Source organism: Chiloscyllium punctatum, chromosome 9 (genome assembly GCF_047496795.1).
Source record: "Chiloscyllium punctatum isolate Juve2018m chromosome 9, sChiPun1.3, whole genome shotgun sequence".
NCBI lineage: Eukaryota > Metazoa > Chordata > Chondrichthyes > Orectolobiformes > Hemiscylliidae > Chiloscyllium > Chiloscyllium punctatum.
The window spans coordinates 66,941,726-66,968,735 of record NC_092747.1 but is presented as its reverse complement, the minus strand read 5'-3'; the positions used below and the strand labels follow the sequence as shown (position 1 = coordinate 66,968,735).

At 39.8% G+C, this 27,010-nt stretch overlaps 1 protein-coding gene across 13 annotated transcripts in view; it reads left to right on the top strand.

Annotated features, from left to right (window-relative positions):
* Nucleotides 1-27,010, top strand: part of LOC140481473 (disks large homolog 2-like) — a 956,164-nt gene that overhangs the window by 420,092 nt on the left and 509,062 nt on the right. For all 13 annotated transcript variants that reach the window (XM_072577706.1, XM_072577705.1, XM_072577704.1 and 10 more), the window contains one exon: nt 24,665-24,715. In XM_072577706.1, the coding sequence (XP_072433807.1) occupies nt 24,665-24,715 (51 nt within the window). The remainder of the gene's footprint in view (nt 1-24,664; nt 24,716-27,010) is intronic.

Sequence of the window (27,010 nt, the reverse complement as noted above, 5' to 3'; positions counted from 1 at the left end):
GGAATTTCTCCTGTCTAGAATGTGGAATGTGGAGATTAGATCAAATAAGAACAGTTCTATTCTCCGCATATCTGTTTTTTTATGAGTCAGCATGCTCATTACAGTATAGTGGTGCCCATGGGGGCATTATTGCAGGAATGCCTTGGGGTGTGGTGTCAGGCACTCTTTGGTACAAATTGTAAGGAAAAATATTGCAGTTGTGCAAATACGAAACAATCACAGAGAATGATGTCTGGTAGCACCTGTAGGGAGCAAAGTAGAGTTAATGTTTTGAGTTCAGCAATGATTCTTCTTATCCACAGATGCTACCAGACAATTTGTGACTTAGCTGTGGAGAATATTAATGAAGCAGAATGGGTATGTTATTTCTTTCGATAACCCAAATCTGTAAAAAAAATTATTAAACCTATCAAGCAATGTCAAGAAACATCAAGACCTAACATGCAGTGTCAAATCTATGATGACCTGTCAAGAAGCGTCAATAAGAGTCAAATATATCAACATTTATGAAAAAGTTATAATACTTGTCAAGACCAGTCTATAAGTGTCAAACGTTTCTTGACCTGTAGAGATGTGTCAAATATGTCAAGGTGTCAAGACCTATCAAGAAGATTCAAATTTGCAAAAATGACAAAAGCTGTCAAACATATTTTGAAGTTACAAAATATGTCATGACGTCAGTTTTGTTAAGTCTTGTGAACAAGTGTGAAATGCAGCAAGAACTGTGAAACTTGTCAAGACTTGTTAAGAAATGCCAAAGCAATCAAGATCGATCAACATATAGTACGTTAACTGTTTTGCTTTTCCTGTTATTTAGTAAAATTTCTTGAATGCAAAATTCAAATATTTGAATTTGTTGAATAAATTGCACTATGCTTGATTAAGATTCAACAATTACTTCAGTAAATTGGACATGACTTATTAGCAGCTGTTCAAGCTGGGAATTTACATCCACTTGAATTTTGTATATTTACAACCACAGCATTCTTTTCACCCTGTGTTCCATTTCTAATTGAAGTAATTACAACTGGCTGCTTTCCAGAAACATAACTATATTATGATGTACTTGCAGTGTATTCCCATTAAAAATTCAACTAGCTGTTAAAACAAAAGTACAGCACCACTAAGACATTGAATCAATCATTTTCCACTGTAACACCTGTGGACTTATCAATCCTATTTGTATTCCTGACATAAAAATGTAGAAAATAGGAATAGGTCATTTGGCCCATCAAGTCTGCACCACTGTTCAGTATGTTTATGGGTGATCATCAAATTTTGATCCCTTTAGCCGTACAAAATATATCTAACTTTGCTTGAACACATTCAATGTTCTGGCCTCAACGGCTTTCTGGTTGAAGAAATTACTCCTCATCTCAGTCCTAAATGGCCTGCCCTGTGACCCCTGGTTCTGAACACCTTGATCATCCTTCCTGCATTTACCCTGTGGAGTCCTGTTAGAATTTTACAGGTTTCAATGAAATCTCCCTTTATCCTTCTAAGCTCCAATGAATATAATCCTAAACAATCCCGTCTCTGTTCACATGTCAGTATTGCCATCCCAGGAATTATGGATGTTTCCAGGACATCCTTTGCCAGATGAGGAGATATAATCCAGGTGTATATTCAGGAACGCCCTGTACAATTCCAGCAGAACATCCCTGCTTGTGTACTCAAATCCTCTTGTTATGAAAGCCACCATACCCATTGCTTTCTTCACCACTTTGCTGCATCTGCAATTTTACGTTCAATGACTGGTATACAAGGACACCCAGCTAGAGTCATAAAACCATACAGCATAGCAGCAGGCCCTTTAATCCAATCAATCCATGCCAACCATAATCCCAAATTAAACTAGTCCCACTTGCCTGTACTAGTCCATGTCCCTCCAAGCATTTCTTATTCTTATCTAAATGCCGTTTAAATATTGTAAAGTAGCTGCATCCACCACCTCCGCTGGAAGTTCATTCCACACACAAATCACTATCTGTGTAAAAAAAAAAATTGCCCCTCATTTCTTTTTAAAATCTTTCTCCCCTCAGCTTAAAAATATGCTCCCTAGTCTTGAAATTCCTGTCATTCACATTACCTATAACCACACATGATTTTATAAAATTCTAAATGCCTGTCAATTACCTGTCAATCACCTAAGCCCCACTGAAAAAAGGTCCCAGCCTATCCAGTCTCTCCTCATAACTCGAACCACCCGGTCTGGCAACATCTCAGTAAATCTCTTCTGAACCCTTTCAAGCTTAATGATATCCTTTCTATAACAGGGTAACCAGAACTGGGCACAGTATTCCAGAAGAGACCTCACCAATGTCCTGTACAACCTCAACATAAAGTCCAAAATCACACAACACCAGGTTATAGTCCAACAGGTTTAATTGGAAGCAGTGCTTCCAATTAAACCTGTTGGACTATAACCTGGTGTTGTGTGATTTTTAACTTTGTACACCCCAGTCCAACACCGGCATCTCCAAATCATAACATAATGTCCCAACTCCTACAAAGGTCTGAGCAATGAAGGCAAGCATGCTAAATATCTTCTCACCTATATGTGATGCGAACTTCAAAGAATTGTGTGCCTGAACCCCGAGATCTCTGTTCTACACCACTGCCTAAGGCTATATTTTTAATTGCATTAGTCTTGTCTATGGTTGTTTTTCAAAATGGACATTCCCCTCTCTTGATTTTTAACTATTCAGATAATGATCTGCATTCCTGTTTTTACTATAAAAGTATTTACTCATGTTATACTGCATCTGCCATATATTTACAGGCATACAACTGTCATTGAAGTTGGAAACAAGCCAATTCAACAATATGCAACAATTGAAACAGAATAATTGTTAGTGGAAAAATTTTCATTTTAAAATTAACAAATAAAGTTTGAAAGGCTTTTATCAAATATTATTTTAAGCCATTAATATAATTACATTTTGGAAAATGTTAGCATGTTTTAATTTATTTATCATAATGGGTTGAACCGCTATGATTTCAGTGTTGACTTTCTTTTTTCAAAAAATAAACCCAGTGAAGCTGCAAAATTCCACAGTTTGAAGCAAAATGTGTTATGCAAGAGTCAAATAAAACAAACCTTAAATAGTAGTCAAAAAACCAGAACTTCCGTGGATGATAGAAATCTGAAACAAAAGCAGGAAGTGTTGGAAAATCTCAGCAGGACTGGCAACATCTGTGCAGTGAAAACAGAGTTAACGTTTTGGGTCCAGTGACCCTTCTTAACCCCTTCTTCAGAAACATTAAATGCTATCTTAAATAATGACCTATACTCTAAATCTTAGAAAAAGCATAAATATGAATTATAGGTAAATTGTGGTCAATAATAAACTATAAATTACATATTGAAAAGCTACTGCAACCGAGACAGATATTTTGAATTTGCTTGGCAATACACTCTGGATTTATGTAATTAATCTCTGTCACAAAATCCTGCAAAATTCTGTCTTTCTCATGAAGAAGTTTAGCTCCTGTTCTTCTAAATGACTCAGTGTTTAGCACTGCTGTCTCACAGTGCCAGGGACCTGGGTCCAATTCCAGCCTTGGGCAACTGTCTATGTGGAGTTTGCACGTTCTCCCCATGTCTGCGTGGGTTCCCTCTGGGTGCTCCAGTTTCCTCCTGCAGTCCGAAGTTGTGCAGGTTAGGTGAATTGACTGTGCTAAATTGCCCATAGTGTTCAGGGATGTGTAGTTTAGGTCCATTAGTCAGGGGTAAATATAGGGTTGGGGCAATGGGTCTGGGTGGGTTACCCTTCAGAGGTTCAGTGTCGACCTTTTGGGCCGAAAGCCTGTTTTTACACTGTAGGGATTCTATGATTAATCTGTGATAAAATTTGACCCGTTTCCCAGGCAATAGCACAACCAACCGCAGGTCCACATGCATAATTTTTACTAAAAATTACATATATCTTTAGAACCTCCCTACCTCAGATTATAACATTTTGGGTGGTGTACATCTACTAATGTTATGCTCAAGTAACAGAAATAGCTATAGCAATTGTAAACTTAAATTCACCTATTTTCATTTCTGAATCTAGCTTCCATCTTCTTCAATCTGCCTGTGTTTATTTTTGTTGTTAAATCAGCCTATCCAGACACATTCTTATATAACTCTGGCACAAGTGGGACTTGAACCCCAGGTCTCCTGGCTTAGAAGTAGGACACTACCACTGTGCCACATGAACCCTCAGTCAGCCAGTACTATGATTATCAACAGATGAACTCTGAAGGCAATCAGAGTCTATTTATATGATTTCAAACAGGTTCAGTGTACTTGGAATGTTTGTTTTTCCAATCTCAGTTTCAACCTTAATTTCTTTTGTAGTTTGCTTCTTTTGGTTTTGCTTTTTTAATTTCCCTTCTCAAGTAGGGTCTGTCTTTGAAAATGCAAGCATTGAAACTACAAGTTCCATAACACAATCGAGATGAAATTCCACTGTGTTATTGCTGATGGGCCAAGTTTCAATTTGTTCTGGAAGGAAGTTTGTGATGAAGTCGGACCATGTTATTGTCAAACAGGTTTATTTGGAATCACAAGCTTTCAGAGGTGAGGTGCTGACGAAGGAGCAGTGTTCCAAAAGCTTGTGATTTCAAATAAACCTGTTGAACTATAACCTGGTGCCGTGTGACTTCTGATTTTAGCCACATCAATCCAACACCAGTACTTCCACATCTTTGATGATAAGTGAGAGCCTACAGTGTTTCCATTATACTTAACTACTCTTGACTGCTTAGCAGAGTCAAATTTAATTCTGCTCCTTGATTTTTATTCTTAGTCACAGATTTCAGGCTTTATAGCAAGAGGCAAACAGTTTAGATCAAACCTTGTGTTACAACTTGCAGGCAATTGGAAGCAGAATGTAGGTCAGTTTCACTTAGAGCTTTCAGAATCTGCTACCAATCACACTTCTGGCAGATTCTGTGCAGTGACTGGAATTGACCTGCTGAATGCATGAATTTTTAGGACAGCAAAATATGCCAAGCATGAGTTCCATTCTCTCATCGCTCCACATAAGTGACATGCAGGAGGCAAGACAAGGTTGCCTAAAAAGTCAAGAAAGGTAGCCTGCCTATCCCAAGACCAAGCTGGGATGAAAAACAGACCATTATCCACCAAAGAACCATTAGTACTAAAAGAAATAAATAACTGCACCTTATGAAACTATTACCAAGGTGAAGCACAAGAGTGCACAGCGAAGAAGGTTACTTGAGATTACAACGGGATCTTGATCAGATGAGCCAATGGGCTGAGGCGTGACAGATGGAGTTTAGATAAATGCAAGGTCCTGCATTTTAGGTAAGCAATGTTAGGCAGGGCTTATACACTTAATGGGAAGGTCCTAGGGAGTGTTGCTGAACAAAGAGACCTAGGAGTACATGTTCATAACTCCTTGAAAGTAGAGTCCCAGGATAGTGAAGAAGGCATTTGTTATGCTTTCCTTTATTGGTCTGAGTCTTGAGTACAGGGATTGAGAAGTCATGTTGCAGCTGTACAGGACATTGGTTAGGCCACTTTTGGAATTATGCGTGCAATTCTGGTCTCCTTTCTATTGGGAGGATGTTGTGAAACTTGAAAGAGTTCAGAAAAGATATACAAGAATGTTGCCAGGGTTGGAGGATTTGAGCTATATGGAGAGGAAGAATAGAAATAGAGAACACACACCAGATCATCAACGCCACACTCACAGGAATCCAATTCACTAGAGAGGAAGAAAAGGACAACCAACTCCCATTCCTAGACGTGATGGTACAGAGAACACCTAACGGAGAATTCACCACAAAGGTATACAAGAAAGCCACACACACAGACCAAGTCCTGAACTACGAAAGCATCCACCCCAAAACACACAAAAGAAGTTGCATCAAGACACTATTTAAAAGGGCCACAACACACTGCAGTACACCAGAACTGCAAAAAGAGGAAGAAGAACACCTAAATACAATGTATTCGCCAAAAACGGATACCCGCGCAATTTCATCAACGATGCCTAAGCGAAAGACAACGGAACGAGGACATGCCACAACCCAAAGGACTAGCTACACTACATCAAAAGCATTTCTGAACTGACAGCCAGACTACTGCGACCACCAGGACTCATAACAGCACACAAACCAACAGCCACTTTCAGACAACAACTCACCAGAACGAAGGACCCGATACCCAGCATGAGCAAAACCAATGTAGTGTACAAAATCCCATGCAAGGACTGCACAAAACACTACATAGGACAAACAGGAAGACAGCTAACGATCCGCATCCATGAGCACCAACTAGCCACGAAACGACACGACCAGCTATCCTTAGTAGCCACACACGCAGATGACAAGCAACATGAATTCGACTGGGACAACACTACTATTATAGGACAAACCAAACAGAGAACAGCCAGGGAATTCCTCGAGGCATGGCACTCATCCACAGATTCAATCAATAAGCACATCGACCTGGACCCAATATACTGGCCACTGCAACGGACAGCTGGAACTGACAACCGGAAGCGGCAGATTCAAACCACTACAAATGCCGGAGGAAAGATCACAGGAGGCTCCCAAGCACTGAGGATGTCACCTAGACAGGGGACGAAACGTCTGCAACACAAATTCCCAGCTCGGCGAACAGAACCACAATGAGCACCCGAGCTACAAATCTTTTCACAAACTTTGAAGAGGTAGAATAGGCTGGGGCTGTTTTCCTTGCAGCGTCGGAGAATGAGGGGTGACACTATAGTGGTTTATAAAATCATGAGGGGCATGGATAGGATAAATAGACAGAAGTATTTTCTCTGGGGTGGGGAGTCCAGAACGAGAGGGCATAGGTTTAGGGTGAGAGGGGAAAGATTTTAAAAAGACCTAATGGGCAACGTATTCACACAGAGGGTGGTACATGTATGGAATGAGCTGCCAAATGAACTGGAGGAGGCTGGTACAACTGCAACATTTAAACGGCATCTGGATGGGTATATGAATAGGACGGGATATGGACTGGGTGCTGGCAGGTGGGATGAGATTGGGTTGGGATATCTGGTCGGCATGGATGAGTTGGAGCAAAGGGTCTGTTTCATTGCTGTACATCTGTATGACTCTAATAGATGAAAGAAAAGCCTATTTTGACACAAACTGGGAGACCTTTGGCAGAGGTGGTGATTGGCTCTTATGTCACTAGATAAGAAATCCAGACACCTCGGCTAATACTTTGGGAACAGGGTTCAAGTCCTACCACAGACTATGGTGGAATCTAAGTTCAATAAACATGAGATCACTTCTCCTCCATATGGAATACAAATTGATGGGCACACTGAACTGGGAAAGGCACAAAATGTGCACTGTAGGTGGGGACCTCAGTGTCCTTTATCAAGGATGGTTTGATAACATCACCAGTGCCTGAAGTGGGTGAATCTTGAAAGTTGTAGCAGGCAGACTGGATCTTTCAGCAGGTGGTGCCAGAACCAACAAGAGGGAGAATATGCTTGTTGTTGTCCTCACTAATCTAACTGTAGCAGATGCATCTGTTCATGACTGTATTGGTCATGGTCACAGTGCAGTCCTTGTGACGTTGAAGTCCTGTTATCATACTGAGGATACCCTCCATGGTTCTGTGTGACATTACCATCATGCTGAATGGGAGAGATCTCAAAAAGATCTAAAACTTCAAAACTGGGCATTTGTTAGGCATCATGAACCTTCAGCAACATTAATCTGTGGTCTTGTGGCCTGACATTTTCCCCGTTGTGCCATTAGCTTCAAGCCAAGCAATCAGCACTGATTTAATGAAGAGTGCAAGACAGCATGTCAGTAGTGGAACCAGGCATACCTAAATAAAGAGGTGCTAACTTAGCAAACCACAGACAGGACTATTTGCACACTAAATCATGGAAGCAGCATGCAATTCATTATCATAGAATCGTACAGCACGGATACAGACTCTTCGAGTCAACCAGCCCATGCCAAATGTAATCCCAAACTAAACTAGTCCCACCTGCCTGCTCCTGGCCCATATCCTTCCATACATTTATATTCAAGTGGTTATCCAAATGTCTTTTAAACGTTGTATTTGTACCCGCATTCACCAATTCCTCAGGAAGTTCATTCCACATGTGAACCACCCTGCAATTCTACAACCAACCAATCAGACCTAACCTCTGTAGCCCTGTGAATGATGCTATACAACTAAAGAACTCACTCAAGGAGGAGGATCCACACCTTCCCTGTCCTTAATGAACATCAGTCTAACTGACAGGTCAGAAGAATTTGCAATCATCTTAAGCTAGAAGTACTGAGTAGACAATCCTTAATGATATAGAATCAGTTTGGATGAAAGTAAAGAAAAACAAAGAAAAAGACCTCATGGGTAGGAGTTGTCTATTGGCCCTGGAAGGGTTGCTTGCAATAGAACAAAGTATAAATCAGGAAATAATGGTGGTATGTAAGAAGGACACTACAATTATTATGGATGATGTTAGTTTACATATTGATTGGATGATCAATCAGATGGGCAATGGCAACATGGAAAACAAACTTTGAACGTTGATCAGGGATTGTTTCTTAGTAGAATATATTGTAGAACCTATGCAGGAACAGGCTATTTTAGATCTAGTCATATGTAATGAGGTAGAATTAATAGTTTATACTGGAAAAAAAGGAATTGTTGGGAAAGATTAACAAAAAGTGGACAAGGACAGTATCCAATCAAAACTTAAGTCGCGCAATATGGCAAAAATTAATCATAGGCCAAAGGATTGGGAATTTTTTAGGAAGTGGATAGACTAATACTTGGAGTGGGGGTTTTTATCTTAAGTGGAGTGATTATATAACCATAAATATATGAACAGAAGTGGGCCATTTGGTCCCTTGAGTCTGCTTCACTACTTGGTGAGGTCATGGCTGATCTGATAATCCTGAACTTCACTTCCCTGATTTACTCTTCATCCCCTTATTGATCAAGCCTGTTTATCTCAGCCTTGAATATACTTGAAGGCCGAACCTCTCCAGACCTCAGTGGCAAAGAATCTATATTCACTACTTTCTGACAGAAGAAATTCTTCCTCATCTCTTAGTGGGTAACCCTTGCTCTGAGATTATGCCATCTGGTCCTAGACTCTCCCACAAGAGGGAACAATCTTTCTACATCTACTCTCTAAGGGCCCTAAGAATCTCATTTGTTTCAGTAAGGTTTCCTTTCATCCTTCTAAACTCCATTAAGTACAAGTCCAACAGATTCAACCTTACTTCCTGAGAACATCCTGCATAACCTCAACTGGCTCAGTCAGCAGTGGTGCTACCAATTCATTCTTTGTGATGAACATTTAAGATACACAGTCAGAGTACATTCTACACCCTTGCTACTTCCGTATACCATAGTGCCATTATGCCTGGATTGATGCCAAGTAGTTCATCTGGATTCAATTGTTTGTTTCTACTTCGAAGCAGTTTGATACAATGAGTGGCCTGCTAGGCCATTTCGGAGGGCATTGAAGAGTCAATGATATTTCTTTGGGTCTTGAGCTTCATGTTGGTTAGATCTGGTGAGGATGGCAGACTTCTTCCCTGAAAGGATATTAGTAATGGGGGTTGACGACAATTCACAATGGTTGCTGTTATACCAGATTTTAATTTCAAATATTGTTAAATTGGCCAATATTATTTTAATTGCGAAAAGACTTTTAATTTTAATTAGATTACTTACCGTGTGGAAACAGGCCCTTCGGCCCAACAAGTCCACACCGCCCCGCCAAAGCGCAACCCACCCATACCCCTACATCTACCCCTTACCTAACACTACGGGCAATTTAGCATGGCCAATTCACCTGACCTGCACATCTTTGGACTGTGGGAGGAAACCGGAGCACCCGGAGGAAACCCACGCAGACACGGGGAGAATGTGCAAACTCCACACAGTCAGTCGCCTGAGGCGGGAATTGAACCCAGGTCTCTGGCGCTATGAGGCAGCAGTGCTAACCACTGTGCCACCGTGCCGCCCAAATTTTAACAGAGCACACTTTCCAGACATGTGATATTGGTCCTTTGAATAGTCTTTAGTGTAAACTTAAATATTATTTTGTTCAATCTTTTGTTTCAAATATTCACCCATATTTTATTCTAATCTTAGAAAAATATTTCAGCTGTCACTTTAGATTTTGATTTTCATATTTTTATTGGCATCTTTACAGGTCATTTTGTCAAAACATTTTGTTGTGATGTTCTCTAATTGTTAGTTTACATTTTACTGAAATCATAAGGACACAAGCAATGTTGACAAGCAATGTCAATGGTTGAAAAGACAATTTGGTAGAATTTGCATCAAAGAGTGAAAACTATTTCCATGTAATTATTAAACAAGTGGATTTGGAACTTGGTGCCAAGCCTGAACGAAAGGAACACAATTCTACTTCACTTCAGGACTAGATTTCCATCTCTGATGTGGTGTTGCTCCAAGTCAAAGCAATTACATTACACTTGGACTATATTTTAGATGATGGCTTTTCCTGTATTATCGCAGATCTCAGAAAGGTACAATAATTTTAAAATATAATCACAATATTGTCATGGTCCATTAGGGGAGTGCACAGGAAATCAAACCTCACTATTCCCAGAGTTGTCACAGATGTGAAAACATTTAATGAAATTATCCAAAGTCTCTGATTTACCTGGCTGATTAACCCAAATTAAAATAAAATACTCATCAACTCTCTGTACTTAACAGGAAACTGATTGGTTTGAACAAATGGTAGGAAAGAAACACAAAATAACACAAATAGTTCATCATTCTCTGTAATTTAAATTCATTTGAATTCATCCTTTCAATTTCTCTGAAGATGAATTTTTTTATTGCCATTCAAGAAAGGAATTTGCAGATAGAGAAGAACTTGCTGCTCGAGATTTTAATTCACATTGGCCCTCACAAGAGAGAGAGAGAGAGGGAGGGAGGGAAGGAGGAAGAGGGGTATTTACTTCTACACATGCTGGATGTTTCTACTGTACTGTACAAACATAAAGCTGTAGCCATTACTCAGGAACCAGACAAAGAAGTTGTACTTTGCTGAGTAAGCCTAAACACAGATCTTGGTTAGAAAACCAATCCAACATCTATCATTGGGCAGAGCTGCCCCCAGATATGCATCTACCGAGCCAAAGTGTCGAACATGTGTAGCAGATAATGGGAAATTGGTGCCCCACTTTACAGACAGGCATATGGTGGTTCAGGTTGATGGCTCAGTGCAGAGGGTTCATGCTATTTCCCCAGGAAAGGACAGGAAGAGAAGGCTGCAACAACAGATCTGCCCACTGTCTAGCAGAGTGTCCAATAATGCTGAGGACCAAGAAGTCCATGACTTCCCACCAAGGAAAGTGGCCATCTTTGCTCTACTACCTCAAATTCACTTTATCACTGCTACTACACTCAGCAAGTCTTATTACGTACCACTCTCATGATCGCAAACATCATCTTCTTTCATTTTCTTTTTCCCAACCACACCACCTCTTCCCCCCAACTATCATTCCAGCTCTCCACCCCCAACCTCCCGCAAGTACTAGCTCTGCTTGGCCTCTGTGCTGCCCAAGCACTCACATTCAGGACATGTCACTACTTTTCACTCACTTGCATGGGTGCTAACAGCTAACCCACCCACGTCTGTCTCAACCCTCCCTTTCTCTCATTCATGAAGAAAACAGCTATAATACGACTAAAATTGGCCCAAGTACAGGTAGTGGAGTGTCAGACATTCTGATCCTCACCGGCAAGGGCTGATTGGGTACTGAGAAGATTCTGCCCCATGTGTCTGTGTTATCATAGTCTAGGAATTAGCTAGTGTTGCAAGTATTATGACCTCTGACTCAACAAGAAGCCAACTTTCTATGGTGTCTGTCATGTGGACTAACATATTGCAAACCATGAACAACATCATTCTTATTATGGAATGTATGATGAGCCCGTTGCTGAGAAAAGTCTGTATTTTCAGTTCTGTGAAGTCCCTTTAAGACTAAAGTCAGTTGAGAAGTAATCAGAAAGGAGGTTAATTAGTTTCCTGATTATAACATTAAGTTCCATGAAATTTTCATGTGACCTGAGGTTGCCATGGGGATGAATATTTGAGGAGCAAAGGATAAGTTGAAAGATAATTGCAGTGGGGTTGATTCAGCAAGTGGTTTATTGTTCGGCAGTTCAAAATAACGAGAAGTCAAATAAAGGGGAAATTGTCTGAATGAAACATTTTTCTGTTTGGCGATCTTAAATCAGATCCTTGTGCTGAAGCAGGTCTGTGGAAATAGAGCAGAAACTGAGAGCAGAATTTTACAGTCTCCTACCAGGTTTACAGATGGAGGGACATATAAATTTCTTCAGACAGTGTACAAAGGAGACTTTGATCATGCCCCTATTTATGCGGTTTAGTGGTCAATTAATAACCCCTTAAGCATTGTCTCTCATCAAGCTTCAATTTTCAGGCTGATGAAAGAAGATCAGAGATGACGGAAGGCCCTAAAGGTGGTGACCCATTTACAGCCTCCTTTCACTATTAAACACCATCCACAAGGCATGCCTGTCCATAGATACTTAGAGTCATACAGTCATCAAGCACAGAAACAGACTCTTCGGTCCAACCAGTCCATAGCAACCATAATCTCAAACTAAATGAATCCCACCTGCCTATACTTGGTCTACATCTTTCCAAACATTTCTTCTTCATGTACTTATCTAAATGTCTTTAAAGTATTGTAACTGTACTTGCATGCGCCACTTCCTCTGGAAGTTCATTCCACACGTGAACCACACTCTGTAAAAAAAAAAATTATACCCGTGTCTTTTTAAAATTTTTCTCCTGTCACCTTAAAAATGCGCCCTCTAGTCTTGAAAACCCCACCCGAGATACTCGCCGTTCATTTTATCTAGGCCTCTGATTATTTTGTAAGCCTCTTAAAAAGCCGCCCCTCAACTTCCTACGTTCCAATAAAAAAAGTCTCAACCTATCCAGCCTTCCTTTATAACTCAAACCCTCCATTCCCACAACATACTGGTAATCTCATCTGAACCCTCTCCAGCTTAATAGTATCCTTCCTATAACAGGGTGATCAAAACTGGATACCCTACTCCAGAAGAGACCTCACGACTATCCTGTACAGCCTCAACATAAAGTGACAACTCCTATGTTCAAAGGTCTGAGTAATGAAAGCAAGTTTGCTAAACACCTTCATAAACACCCTTTCTGAATGTGAAGGAAACTTCAAAGAATTAGGTACCTGAGCCCCTAGATCACTCTATTCTACTATGCTACCCAATGCTCTACTTCTCACTGTATAAGTACTGCCTTTATTTATTTTACCAAAATGCAATGCCTCGCATTTATCCAAATTAAATTCAATCTTCCACTTTTCAGTCCATTGACCTATTTGATCAAGATCTCTTTGTAATCTTTGATAACCTTCTTCATAGTCCACTATACCACCAATTTTGGTGTCATCTGCAAACTTACTAATCATGCGTTCTATATTCTCATCTAAATCATTTATGTAAATGACTAACAAAAGTGGATCCAGCGCTGATCCCTGTGTAACACCACCAGTCACAGTCCAAAAAAAAACTCACCATCATCATTCCCTATCTCCTGCCATTAAGCTAATTTTGTATCACCCTGAATCCCTTATGATCTAACTTTACTAATTAGTCTACCATGTGGAACCGTGTCAAAGAGTTTACTAATGTCCAAGTATACAATGTCTACTGCTCTACCTCATCAATCTCCTTGGTTACTTTCTCAAAAAATTCAATCAAGTTTGTGAGACACAATTTCCCTTGAACAAAACCATGCTGTTTATCCCCTAATCAAATGCAATTAAATTCTATCTTTCAGAATCACTTCTGATAACTTACCCCCCATTGAAGTCAGACTTACAGGTCTATAGTTCCCAGGTTTCTCCTTACATCCTTTCTTCAACAAAGGCACAACATTAGCCACCCTCCAGTAACCTGACACATCATCCTTAGTTATAGATGACACAAATATTTCTGCAAGGGGTCCTGCAACTTCCTCCCTAACTTTCCACAACATCCTGGGATACACTCGATCAGGTCTCAGAGATTCTTCTGTTATTATATTTTCTAAGACATCTAGCACTTCTGTTTTTTGTAATGCGAACTTTCAAAACATCAATATTTATTTCCCTGAGTTCTCTAGCCTCTCCACAGTAAAATATGTGATGCAAACTGTTAATTTATTATTTCTTCTGTCTCCTGAAGTACAATATCCTGGGGAGTGTTGCTGAACAAAGAGACCTTGGAGTGCAGGTTCATAGTTCCTTGAAAGTGGAGTTACATGTAGATAAGATAGTGGAGAAGGCATTTGGAATGCTTTCTTTTTTTGGTCAGAGCTTCGAGTGCAATAGTTGGGAGGTCATGTTGTGGCTGTACAGGACATTGGTTAGGCCACTTTTGGAATATTGTGTGCAATTCTGGTCTCCATCCTATCTGAAGGATGTTGTGAAACTTTAAAGATATCAGAGAAGATTACAAGGATGTTGCCAGGGCTGGAGGGTTTGAGCAATATGGAGATGCTGAATAGGCTGGTGCTATTTTCCCTGGAGTTTCGGAGGCTGAGAAATTACTTTATAGAGGTTTATAAAATCATGAGTGGCGTGGATAAGGTAAATAGACAAGGTCTTTCCCTGAGTTGAGGGGGTTCCAAAACCAGAGGGCATAGTTTCAAGGTGAGAGGGAAAAGATTCAAAAGGGACTTGAGGGGCAACTTTTTCACACAAATAGTGCTGCATGAATGGAATAAGCTGCCAGAGGAAGTGGTGGAGGCTAATACAATTGCAACATTTCATAGTGTCATAGTAATAGAAGCAGGAGTAGGCCATTTGGCCTGTGGAGCCTGCTCTGCCATTCATTAAGATCTGGGCTGATCCATCCATTGTCTCAGCTGCTCCTACCAGTGTTATCCCTATAACCTTTAGTTCCCGTACCATGCAAAAACCCATTCAACTGTGTCTTGAATATATTTAATGGAGCTGCCTCTACTGCTTCCTTGAAATCTATAGATTCTTACTCTCTGGGAAAAGCAATTCTTCCCAAAATCTGACCTAAATCTACTCCCCCTAATCTTGAGGCCATGTCCCCTTGCCCTAGTCTCACCCACCAGTGGAAGTAAGTTGCCTGCCTCTACCTTATCTATCCCTTTCATAATTTTACATGTTTCTATAAGATCCTCCCCCCATTCTTCTAAATTCTGGTGAGTACAGTCCCAGGCACCTCAACCTGTCCTCATAGGGTAATCCCCTCATCTCCAGAATCAACCTGGTGAACCTCCTCTGCACCGTTCCAAAGCCAGCATATCATTCCTCGAGTAAGGAGACTAGAACTATGCACAATACTCCAGGTGCATCTGGATGGATTTATGAATAGTTTAGAAGAAAATGGGCCAAATGTTGCAAAAAGGACTAGATTAGTTTAGAATAAGTAGTCGGCATGGACATATTAGACTGAAGGGTCCGTTTCTCTGCTGTACATCTCTATGACTCTACAAAGATGACTCTTTGATCTTTAAGAAGTCCTACTCTCTCTCTGGTTTCTCTACTTGCATAATCTCTTTGGATTATCCATAACCTTATTTGCTAAGGCTATCTCATAACTTCTCTTTCTCTTCCTGAATGCTGTTTATACTGTTCAAGAGATTCATTTGAACCCAACTGTCTATATCTATTATGTAGACAGTTCTTTTTTATTCTTGACGAGAATCTCTATGTCTTTATTCATTCTTTTGTTCTTTAATCCTGCCAGCCTTCCCTTTCACTCTAACAGGAACATAATGTCTCTGAACTCGCGTTGTCACACTTTTGAAAGTTTCCCACTTATCAGCTATCCCTTTACCAATGAACAGTCTAATCCATTCAAGTTTTTTAAGTTATTGTGTCATATCCTTAAAATTTACCTTAATCCAATTAAAATATTTAATTTTATGGAAGGCTTATCTTTTTCCATAACTACTTTAAAATAAATACAGGTCATTCTGGTATAACACATGTTTCATCAATGCAATTTGGCTATAACGTGATTGATGAATTGTGGATGTTGTTTGGATAATTCAAACTTTCTACTGAACAGGTACAGCGATTTTTCTATCGCACAAGGTTGCAGAGGAACACAACTGTCATGTTAGAGCAGAACAACCTAGAGAATTATGATTATTAGAGCTGCAAAATGTGTTGCTGGAAAAGCGCAGCAGGAACCAACTGACCCCACATGGACTCCAGAGCCTCATCTTCCGCCTAGGAACCCTCCAACCACAAGGGATGAATGCAGATTTCTCCAGCTTCCTCATTTCCACTCCCCCCACCTTATCTCAGTCCCAACCCTCAGACTCAGCACCACCTTCTTGATCTGCAATCTTCTTCTCGACCTCTCCGCCCCTACCCCCTCTCCGGCTTATCACCTTCATCTTAATCTCCTTCCACCTATTGCATTCCCAACGCCCTTCCCCCAAGTCCCTCCTCCCTACCTTTTACCTTAGCCTGCTTGGCACACCATCCTCATTCCTGAAGAAGGGCTTATGCCCGAAACGTCGATTCTCCTGCTCCTTGGATGCTGCCTGACCTGCTGCGCTTTTCCAGCAACACATTTTTCAGCTCTGATCTCCAGCATCTGCATTCCTCATTTTCTCCCAATTATGATTACTAGACCCAAAGTATTGCCCTACTATCACTTCAGCCAGTTGCCCTATCTTATTACCCAAGAGAAGGGTCAGTACTTGCATCTTCTATAGTGAGAATATTTGCATATTGGTAAAGAAAATTTTCTTGAACGTATCTAACAAATTCTTCACCATCCACACTTTTAGCATTATGGTAGTCCCAGTTAATGTTTGGAAAATTAAAACCACCTACTATTAAAACCTTATTATTCTTACATATATCCGATATTGCTCCTCAATTTCCCTCTGACTAATGGGAGTTCAATAGTACAATCCCATCAAGGTGATCATTCCTTTTTTGTTTCTAATTTCAACCCATATATTTTCACTGGACGATCTTTCAGAAATATCTTCTCTTGTTACCGTAATAGTGTTTTCTTTAATCAAAAATACCACACGCGCCTCCTTTTTTGCCTCACTTTCTATCCTTCCCGTGGCATCTGAAACCTGGAACATTGAGCTGCTAGTCCTGTCCATCCCTCAGTCAAGTTTCGTAATAGCAATAATATCCAAAACCCATGTTCCCAAAAATGCCCAGAGTTCACCAGCCTTACCTATATGACCCCTTGCATTGAAATAAACGTAATTTAATTCTTCAGGGTTACTTGATTTTCTGACTTTCTCTTTCCTGCCTTTTCTAACTAACTTGTTCTTTTCAGATTCAAAACCGTCCTCATCTATCTTTCTATTTACTCTGCTATTTAGGATCCCTCCACCTTGCTTCTCTAATAATTTATAGTCTCCCTTAATAGAATTAACAAATCTTCCCACTAGATTGCTTTCCAGGACAGGTGAAACCCATTCTTTTTTGCCTCAAACAATATCCCAGTGATCCAAGAATGCGAATCCCTGAACATTACACCACCACTTTGGCCATTAATTTATTTACTTTATCCTTCCATTCTTTCTCTCATTTGAGATCGGCACCAGAGTAAACCAGAGATTACTACTTTTGATGTACTGTTTTTTAATCTTCTACCTAACCTTTTATATTCACTCTGTAAAGCCTTAAAGTTTTCCTTGTCAGTTCTACCACTGTGTATCATAACTTCTAGTTTCTCACTCTTCCCTTTAACAATATGTTTCAAATGTTTTGAGATGTCCTTAATCCTTGCAGCAGGAAGGCAAAATACTATCCTAGATCCATATTTATTGCTGCAGAATTTCCTGTTTTGTTCTTCACAGGAGAGTCTCCGATAACAATTATTCTTTTAAATTTTGTCAAACCCCTTCTAACATAAGATTCTTTTTTTTTTCGTGCCTAAGATCTGACTGCCTGTTGTTTTTTCCTTTGAGAGACTATTCTTTTCAATAGTACTCAAAACCAAGTATCTATTTGAGACAGGAACAGCCATAGGAAGCTCTGAACCACCTTCTTATCTTAACAATCACCAATCTATCTGAACAATCCTGCTGTGTAATCACTTCTATAAATCTACTAGTCATCTAACTCTGTATCTCTTGTATGTCCTCAATGACATTAATATATAAAATATAAATAAATAAAAATACCTAATATATAAAACAAGCTACCATTCCTTACCCAAAAAATAATATTAAACATGCAAACAAAAATCAAGCATATAAATCTTAAACAAAATTAACCACTTAACTGAATAATCACATTTAAAAGAAGACTCCTCAAGTGGTCCAGCAGACAGCTTTCAATCTTATGACATAAAAAATTCTCATTCCAGAGCTGTCTACTTGTAGGCCTCTCCAAAAGCTCCATAAACACAACTGTTTCAAAAAAAACTCTCCTTTGTGATATGAATAGAATTTTTCTTCAACCGTATAATTTTAGAAAAAACCTCCTTTGCGATTAAAAGAAACCTCTTTCAATGTTTAATGAAATACTCTCCTCCACTACTCTAAAAAATCTCTTTAACAATAAATATAACTATGTGATTTACAAAAAAATCTCCCTTCTACGCATATAATTTTGAAAGAAAAAACTGAGCCGTTCACCTAGACGCCTCTCCAAAAGGTTCATTAATAGAACTCTGTTTGATAAAAAGTTAGGCATTTTTTCTTTGTTTTGTGTTTTGTGTTTTGAAGGTTTTTTTGATTATAAAAAAACCGAGATTGAATCAAAATAAAAATCTGATACGACTGAAATATAAGAAATCAACAAGTAAGATAGATGTAGGCCTTTCCAAAAATTCCTTTAACACAATTCAGTTTGAAAAAAAAATCACTTTTTTTCCCTCAAAATAGCTTATACTACTGAAATGTAGTAATTATTTTTTAAAAATCTAGAAGTAAATCCAGAAATAAGCCTGCAATCTCAGGAACAGCTGCAAGATCCGCACTACTCTCAGTCCACCATTCCCTCTCCACCAGCACATTCATCTATCCCATTTCAGTGCATGAATTAGATCAACCAGCAGCTCTTTGAGATGGGACTTCCTTTGACTAAATCAATACTATCTGGAATGTTGAATTGCTGCAGAGTAGCAATATTGCATTTTAGATAGCAGGAAAGAGATAAACAATCACCCTCTAAACCAACCTTATGCTACTGTGTTTGCTATCAAATTGGAAAGGGAAGAGTGCTGAAGCTGGCAAGTCAAGGGACTGTTTATTGAACAAGAATAATTGCTACTGTTTTAGTATTATCAGAACCAACCAGTTTAAAAGGGTCTGAGAAGGGAGTCTCTGGAAATTCTCTGCCATCATGACTGTGTAACCAAAGTGAGAGAGTGTTCATTGATGTGCTCCTTGTTGGTAGTAAGTGTAGCTTTCAGCTAGAATGCAACTGCTGTTGAACATGAGTTATAAGGCAGAAAGGATTGAATGCGAAGTAAGAGACTCTGCGTAGTGGATGCTGAATTAGAAAGACACTTCACATGGTTCTTCATTTGAGTTAAAAAATTATGTGAGGTTTGTTATATCTTTTTATATCAATTATTTACAGTGAAACTTTTTAAAAATTTCCTTCACCTTTTAATTAATGTTTGAATTGTATTGATTTTGGATAATTTGCTATAGTAAAATATTTTAAAAGTGAAGACTCTAGTCTTTTGCAGGTTTTGTGGTTATCTCTTTCTTTTTAAAAGCTACCAATCTCCATGGGGATCGTGCCAAATGGAGCAAGCTCAATTGCTTGCATGTCCTAGTGCTGTTCCCATTTCTTAGATTCTGATGTTCTTATCCCTAGAGCATACCGCATATTGCTTTTATTTAAGTTGAATACCAAGTCTAATACTTTCTTTAACTTGTATTAACTCAACTCCTCCCAATAAACATATACAATCAGATTCCCATGTGGTAGAAAATAATAAATAATATGTAATTGTTAAATTACAAGAGAAGTAATGTTTTATTATATTTCTTTTGTTGCAATGGACGTATTCTAGTTTGATTATTTCTCTTTGAAAGTGATAAAAGAAATCACTGAGTTGAGGAAAACAGGCTAAGAAACACTTTCCAACAACTGTTTATGATGAAGCAGTGTAAATATCCATGTTAAAATTAAAAACAAATCACACGTGACTCCTCTTGGAAGAAGCAATCACGGTATGGCTGAATTTCAAATACAGAGAGAGGGTGAGAAGGTAAAATCCATTACCAGTTTCTTATGCTTAAACAGAGAAGATTACAATGGAATGAGGGAGGAGTTGATGAAAGTAGACTAGGAACAAAGATTATATGGAGGGATAATTGAGGAACAGTGGAGGAATTTCAAAGCGATTTTTCACCTTGCTCAGCAAAAGTATATACTAGTGAAAAGGAAGGTCTGTAGGAAAATGGATAATCAGCCATGGATAACTAAGAAAATAAAAAAGGGTATCAAATTTAAACAAAGTGACAGAGATTAGTGGGAAACTAAAAGATTGGGAAATCTTTGAAGGCCAACAGAATGCCAAAAAAGCTATAAAGACAAGAATTATGACAATAAACTAGGTCAGAATATAAAACCAGACAGCAAATATATAAAACAAAAAAGAGAAGCTAAGGTCCTTTAGAGGATGAGAAGGAGGATTTAATATTGGGAAATAAGGAAAGGCTGAGGTGTTAAACAGGTATTTTATGTCAGACTTCACAGTGGAAGACACAAATAACATGCCAATAATTGACGACAAGAAGGCTTCTGACCCTGATGGAATTCGTCCCCGGTATAAAAGAAATGGCGGAGGAAATAGTAAATGTGGTTCTGGTAATTTATCAAAACTCTGTGGCAGTTTGGAAAACAGCAAATGCGACATCACTCTTTAAAAAAGAAGTAGACAAAAAGTGGATAACTGTTGGCCCAATAGCTTAACTTCTGTGGTGGGCAAAATGGTTGAATCTATTATCAAGGAAGAAATAGTGAGACATTTGGATAGAAATTGTCCCACTGGGCAGACGCAGCATGGGTTCATGAAAGGAAGGTTATGTTTAACAAATTTACTGGAATTCTTTGAGGATATTAAGAGCGTAGTGGATATCGAGAAACAGATGATGTGACATATCTGAATTTCCAGAAGGCACTCGACAAGGTGCCAGACAAAAGGCTGCTGCATAAGATAAATGTGCATGGTGGTGTGGATAATGTATTAGCATGGGTAAAGGATTAATTAACTAACAGCAAAAAGTGGGGATAAATGGGTGTTTTTCTGGTTGGCGATTAGTGGCTAGTGGTGTCCCTCAGGGATCAGTGTTTGCACCACAATTGTTTGCAATATACATAGATGATTTAGAGTTGGGGACCAAGTGTAGTGTATCAAAGTTCACAGATGAGACTAAGATGAGTGGTAGAGAAAAGGGTGCAGAAGGCACTGAAAGTCTGTGGATGGATTTAGGTAGGTTAGGTGAGTGGGCAAGGGTCTGGCAGATGGAGTACAATGTAGGTCAATGTGAGGTCAATGAATTGTGGTAGGATTTATAGCAAAATGGACTAATATTTAAATGGTTAAAACTTGCAGCATGCTGTTGTGCAGAGGGACCTGGATATCGTTGTGCATGAATTGTAAAAAGCTGGTTTGCAGGCGCAGCAGGTAATTAATGTTGAGAGTGTGATGCTGGAAAATCACAGCAGGTCAGGCAGCCTCCAAGGAGCTGAATTAACATTTCGGGCATATGCCCTGCGTCAGGAATGAGGCTTGTAGGCCAAGAGATAAATGGGAGGGTGTGGGTTTATGTGGAAGGTAGCTGAAAATGCAATAGGAAGATGAAAGTGAGGGAGAAAGGGATAGGTCGGAGAGATAGGTGGAGTGGTGATGAACAGGTCAGGAGGGTGGTGCTGGGTTGGAGGCCTGGGACTGGGATAATGTGGGGGGAGGAGAAAAGAGGAAACTGTTGAAATCCACATTGATTCCATGTGGTTGCAGGGTCCCAAGGCGGAATATGAGGATGGTAAGCGTTTGGCAATGGAGGAGGCGAGGACCTGCATGTCCTTGATGGAGTGGGAGGGGGAGTTGAAGTGTTCAGCCACAGGGCAGTGGGGTTGGTGGGTGCGGGTGTCCCAGAGATGTTCTCTGAAATGATCTGCAAGTAGATGTCCTGCCTTCCCGATGTAGAGGAGACCACTTTGGGCGCAACGGATACAGTAGATGACATTGTTGGAGGTACAGGTAAATTTCTGTCAGATGTGGAAGGATCATTTGGGGCCTAAAATGGAGGTGAGGGGCGTGGTGTGGGTGCAGGTTTTGCATTTCCTGTGGTGGCAGGGGAAGGTATCTGGAGTGGGGTGTGGGCTAGTAGAGGGCGTGGACCTGACAAATGAGTTGCGGAGGGAATGGTCTCTACAGAATGCTGAGCGGGGTGGGGAGAGAAATATGTCTCTGGTGGAGGGTTCTGTTATTAGGTGGTGGAAGTGGCGGAGGATGATGCGATGTATGCGGAGGTTAGTGGGATGGAAGGTGAGGACCAAGGGGGTTCTGTCCTTGTTGCGTTGGGAGGGATGGGGTTTAAGGGTGGTGGTGCAGGAAGTGGAGGAGATATGCTGGAGGGCATCGTCGACCACGTAGGAAGGGAAATTGTGGTCTTGGAAGAAGGAGGCCCTCTAAGATTTTCTAAGGTGGAATTAGTCATCCTGGGAACAGATGCGATGGAGGGGATGGATTTGGGAATGACAGGACGTAGAGTGGGAGGAGATGTAGTCTAGGTAGCTGTGGGAGTTGGTGGGCTTGTAGTAGATGTCTTGTATGGAGATGGAGTGGTCCAGGAAGAGGAAGGAGGTGTCCGATATGGTCCAGGTGAATTTGAGATCGGGGTGAAAGATGTTGATGTTGATGAACTGTTCAACCTCCTTGTGGGAGCACAAAGTAGTGCCGATACAGTCATTGATGTAGCGGAGGAACTACTTCTGGATTGTTTCAGAGAACATCTCTGGGATCCGCACCAATCAACCCCATTGCCCCGTGGCTGAACACTTCAACTCCCCCTCCCTCCAAGGACATGCAGGTCCCAGGCCGCCTCCATCGCCAAACTCTTACCACCCGATGCCTGGAGGAAGAACACCTCATATTCTGCCTTGGGACCTTGCAACCACATGGGATCAATGTGGATGTCATCAGTTTTCTCATTTTCCCTCCCCCCACATTATCCCAGTCCCAAGCTTCAATCTCGGCATCGCCCTCCTGATCTGTCCATCACCTTTTCCATCTATTCACTCCAACCCCTCTCCGACCTATTACCTTCTCCCTCACCTTCATCTACCTATTGCATTCTCATCTACCTTCCCCCATCCCCACCTCACTCCCATTTGTCTTTCAGCCTCCCAGTCCACAAGCCTCATTCCTGATGAAGGGCTTATTCCCAAAACATAGATTCTCCTGCTCCTTGGCTGCTGCCTGACTTGCTGTGTTTGTTCAGCACCGCACTTTTGACTGATCTCCAGCATCTGCCGTCCTCACTTTCTACTGCGCAGCAGGTAATTAAGAAGACAAATTGAATATTGTCCTTCATTGCTAGAGGGATCGAGCTTAAAGACAGGGAGATTATGCTGCATCTGTATAGGGTGCTAATGAGGCCACACCTGGAGTACTGTGTATAGTTTTTGTCTCTGTACTTGAGAAAGGATGTACTGGCACTGCAGGGGGGTGCAGAGGAAGATCACATGGTTAGTTCTGGAATTGATAGAGTTGGCTTATGAGGAGAGATCAAATAGATGGGATTATACTTATTAGAATTTAGAAGACTGAGGGGGGATCTTCCAGAAACATATAAAATTTGAAGGGAATAAATAAGATAGAAGCAGAGAGGTTGTTTCCACAGATGGGTGAAACTAGAATTAGTGACATAGCTTAAAAATAAGGGGGAGCAGATTTTGGATTTACATAAGGAAGAACTTCTTCACCAAAACAGGTTGTGAATCTGTGGAATTCCCTGTCCAGTGAAGCAGTTGAGGTGACCTCATTGAATGTTTTTCAGGTGGAATAAATAGATTTTTGAACAGTAAAGGAATCAAGGGTAATGGTGAGCGGGCAGGTAAGTGGAAATGAATCCAAGAAAAGACCAGCCATGATCATATTGAATGGCAGACCAGGTAAAATAGACCAGATGGCCTACTCCTGCTCCTGTTTCTTATGTTCTTATGACAATGTACATGTTGGAACCATATCAGTAGTACAGATTTTCTTTTTTTGCTAATATGTTGATAGTAAACAAGTGGGCTGCCTTTTTATGCTTATGCCAATTTTAAACTATTCATTCATCAGATTCTGGATTACCATCGGTGATAACGACCCACAATATTTTCTTTAGACTATTACAAAACCTTTCAACTTTATCCCATATGTATAGTATTTTAGTTGAGGTATGAATAGCTGCTGCCAAAACACATGAAAGATATGTGTGTAATTATTTGTGTAAGGCAGTTCTTGAGAAGAGTGTGTATTTTTGAATATATGTCTCAGACATTGGTTGATCTCAATTTCTCAATGCTGTGGCTGATATAAATGCAGACTGGTTTTGTACAAAACATTCCTGTTTTCATTTTAAACTGATTTCTAAAATGGGTTTCGTTTGTTCTTGACATTTAGGTTAATGGAACAGAAATAGAATATGAATTTGAAGAAATCACATTGGAACGGGTAAGTTAAAAATGTTGCTCTTACACGTGTCTATCCTCTTTTTTTATCCTCTGTATTTTTTTGGAACATAGGCTGACATCCAGTTTGAGCTTTGCTGGCTAGGTACTTCTGCAACTTGGTTAGTTAAATACATATTTATATAGATGTAATTAATCCTTTGACAAAACCTTTATAATGATGAAAACAAAAAATGCTGGAGATCACAGCAGATCAGGGAGCATCCATGGAGAGAAAGCAAGCTCACATTTTGAGTCTAGATGACTCTTCATCACAGCTGAAGTGAACTTTGTTTTCAGTTCAGATTCCAGTGTCTGCAGGAATTTGCTCCTGCTTTAGATTTTAGATTAGATTAGATTCCCTATAATGTGGAAACAGGCCCTTCGGTCCAACCAGTCCACACCGACCCTCTGCAGAGTAGCCCACCCAGATCCATTTCCCTCTGACTAATCCACCTGGTACTATGGGCAATTTAGCATGGCCAATTCACCCAACCTGCACACCTTTGAACTGTGGGAGGAAACCAGAGCACCGGGAGGAAACTCTCACAGACACTGGGAGAATGTGCAAACTCCACACAGGCAGTTACCTGAGGCTGGAATTGAGCCTGGGACCTTGGTGCTGTGAGGCAGCAGTGTTAGCCACTGTGCCGCCCCAAATGATGACTTCATATAATTGTCCCGGGCAGGATTTGAGGAATGTATGAAACTCTACAACAAACTAAATTCACACGATTCTTTTGATAATTAATATTGTAATATGGTCATGTTTATTTGTGCTTACTTCAGATCACCAAATGTTAAACAGCTATTGAATAATAGCACTTTCTAATTAATTATGAGTTTATTGTTAAGCATCAACAAATTAAAGTAGGAAAAGTAAATTTCAGCCTCACTAGATTTTGGTTGTACAGTACCAAATACTTGAAAAACAAAACAGCAAGTACTCTTGTGGAGTTGTGTCAAATCAAAAGTGATTATTCATTATTCATATAGAAATAAATTACTGTTGATTTCAATGATGGGTAGTGAACCAGTGCAGATAAAAGGAATAAACATTGGGAACTTTTTAAACAGTAGCTCTCAAAACATATTAGAATGTAAGATAAAGGAAAAGAGCAAAACAAGATTAAAAAGTACTGATTTTGAAGGGACTGGGGAAAGAAAGTTAGAAGAAAAAGAGTTACAAACTGATCAAATGGTTATGGGAAATAATTTTTAAAACTGGCCTTAGATTTCAGGGGAAAAAAACAAGTCAATAATAAATACCACAGGAGAATAAAGATATAAAAGTGAAATTGAAACTAAAGAAAAAGTTCATGGTCAGTGAAGGAGAGTGACAAAAAAGGAATTTGAATGAGATTATCAAAAAAAACTAAAGAACGTATAATGGGTAAATCACCATGAGTTACCTTTAATTCGGCTACTTTTTACAAAATCTCACAATCAAATATTTAAATAATGATTTAAACTTGATTGTATGTAGCAACTGAAATAAGATCTCTCAAGCAAGCAAGTTAAGCCTCACAACGCAACCTGGTATTAGCCAATTAATGATAGAATCTGACCAGGATTCCACTAATGATGGCTGTCTCCAGAAGTGTCCAGAGTTCGATCTTTTTGCGATGTTTTTCTTTGATGTTCTGCTATTGAGTTGTTCCATGTTGGATTCTTAGACAATTTTCTCTGTTTCAAGGTTGGCGTGTGGCATTATTGATGATTCAATAGATTCTTTCATCTCAACATTGATTATACTGTTGGAGACCCCAGGCTTGTAGCTTGCCTTCTTATCAGAAGTAGCCCCCCTGTTCCGGGTTACATTTGGGGTTACCTGACTGTTTAAACATTACTTTTCCTGCTGTTCTCCCATTTACTTCAGAATATTCCTTCTGCATGCAATCTTAATTGTCCATTTGTTACCAGGTAGCAGGTTATCAAGCAGTTGTTATTATTTCTTCTCTCCCAGGAAATAGGTTGTTTATGTTGCTTCTTCCCAGAGATGGTTAATTGCTTTTATAACAGATTTCTCCTTGCCCATTTCACCTCGAGAAACAGTTTATTTCAGAAGAAGTCATTGCTGATTCTTTCAATCCATGAACATTTACTAAAGTTACAAAGTTTATAGTGTCACAGAAGTTAAGGAAGAAAAGGAAATCTATGAAACTAAATTATCATGGGTGATTATCAGAACCTTGAATTATGTAACAGACAAAGTGAACTATTACATGTTCTTGTTATAAACAAAGTCTGCCAGGCAAGCCTGACTCATGACATTACTTTGAGGAATAGAAGGCTCCAT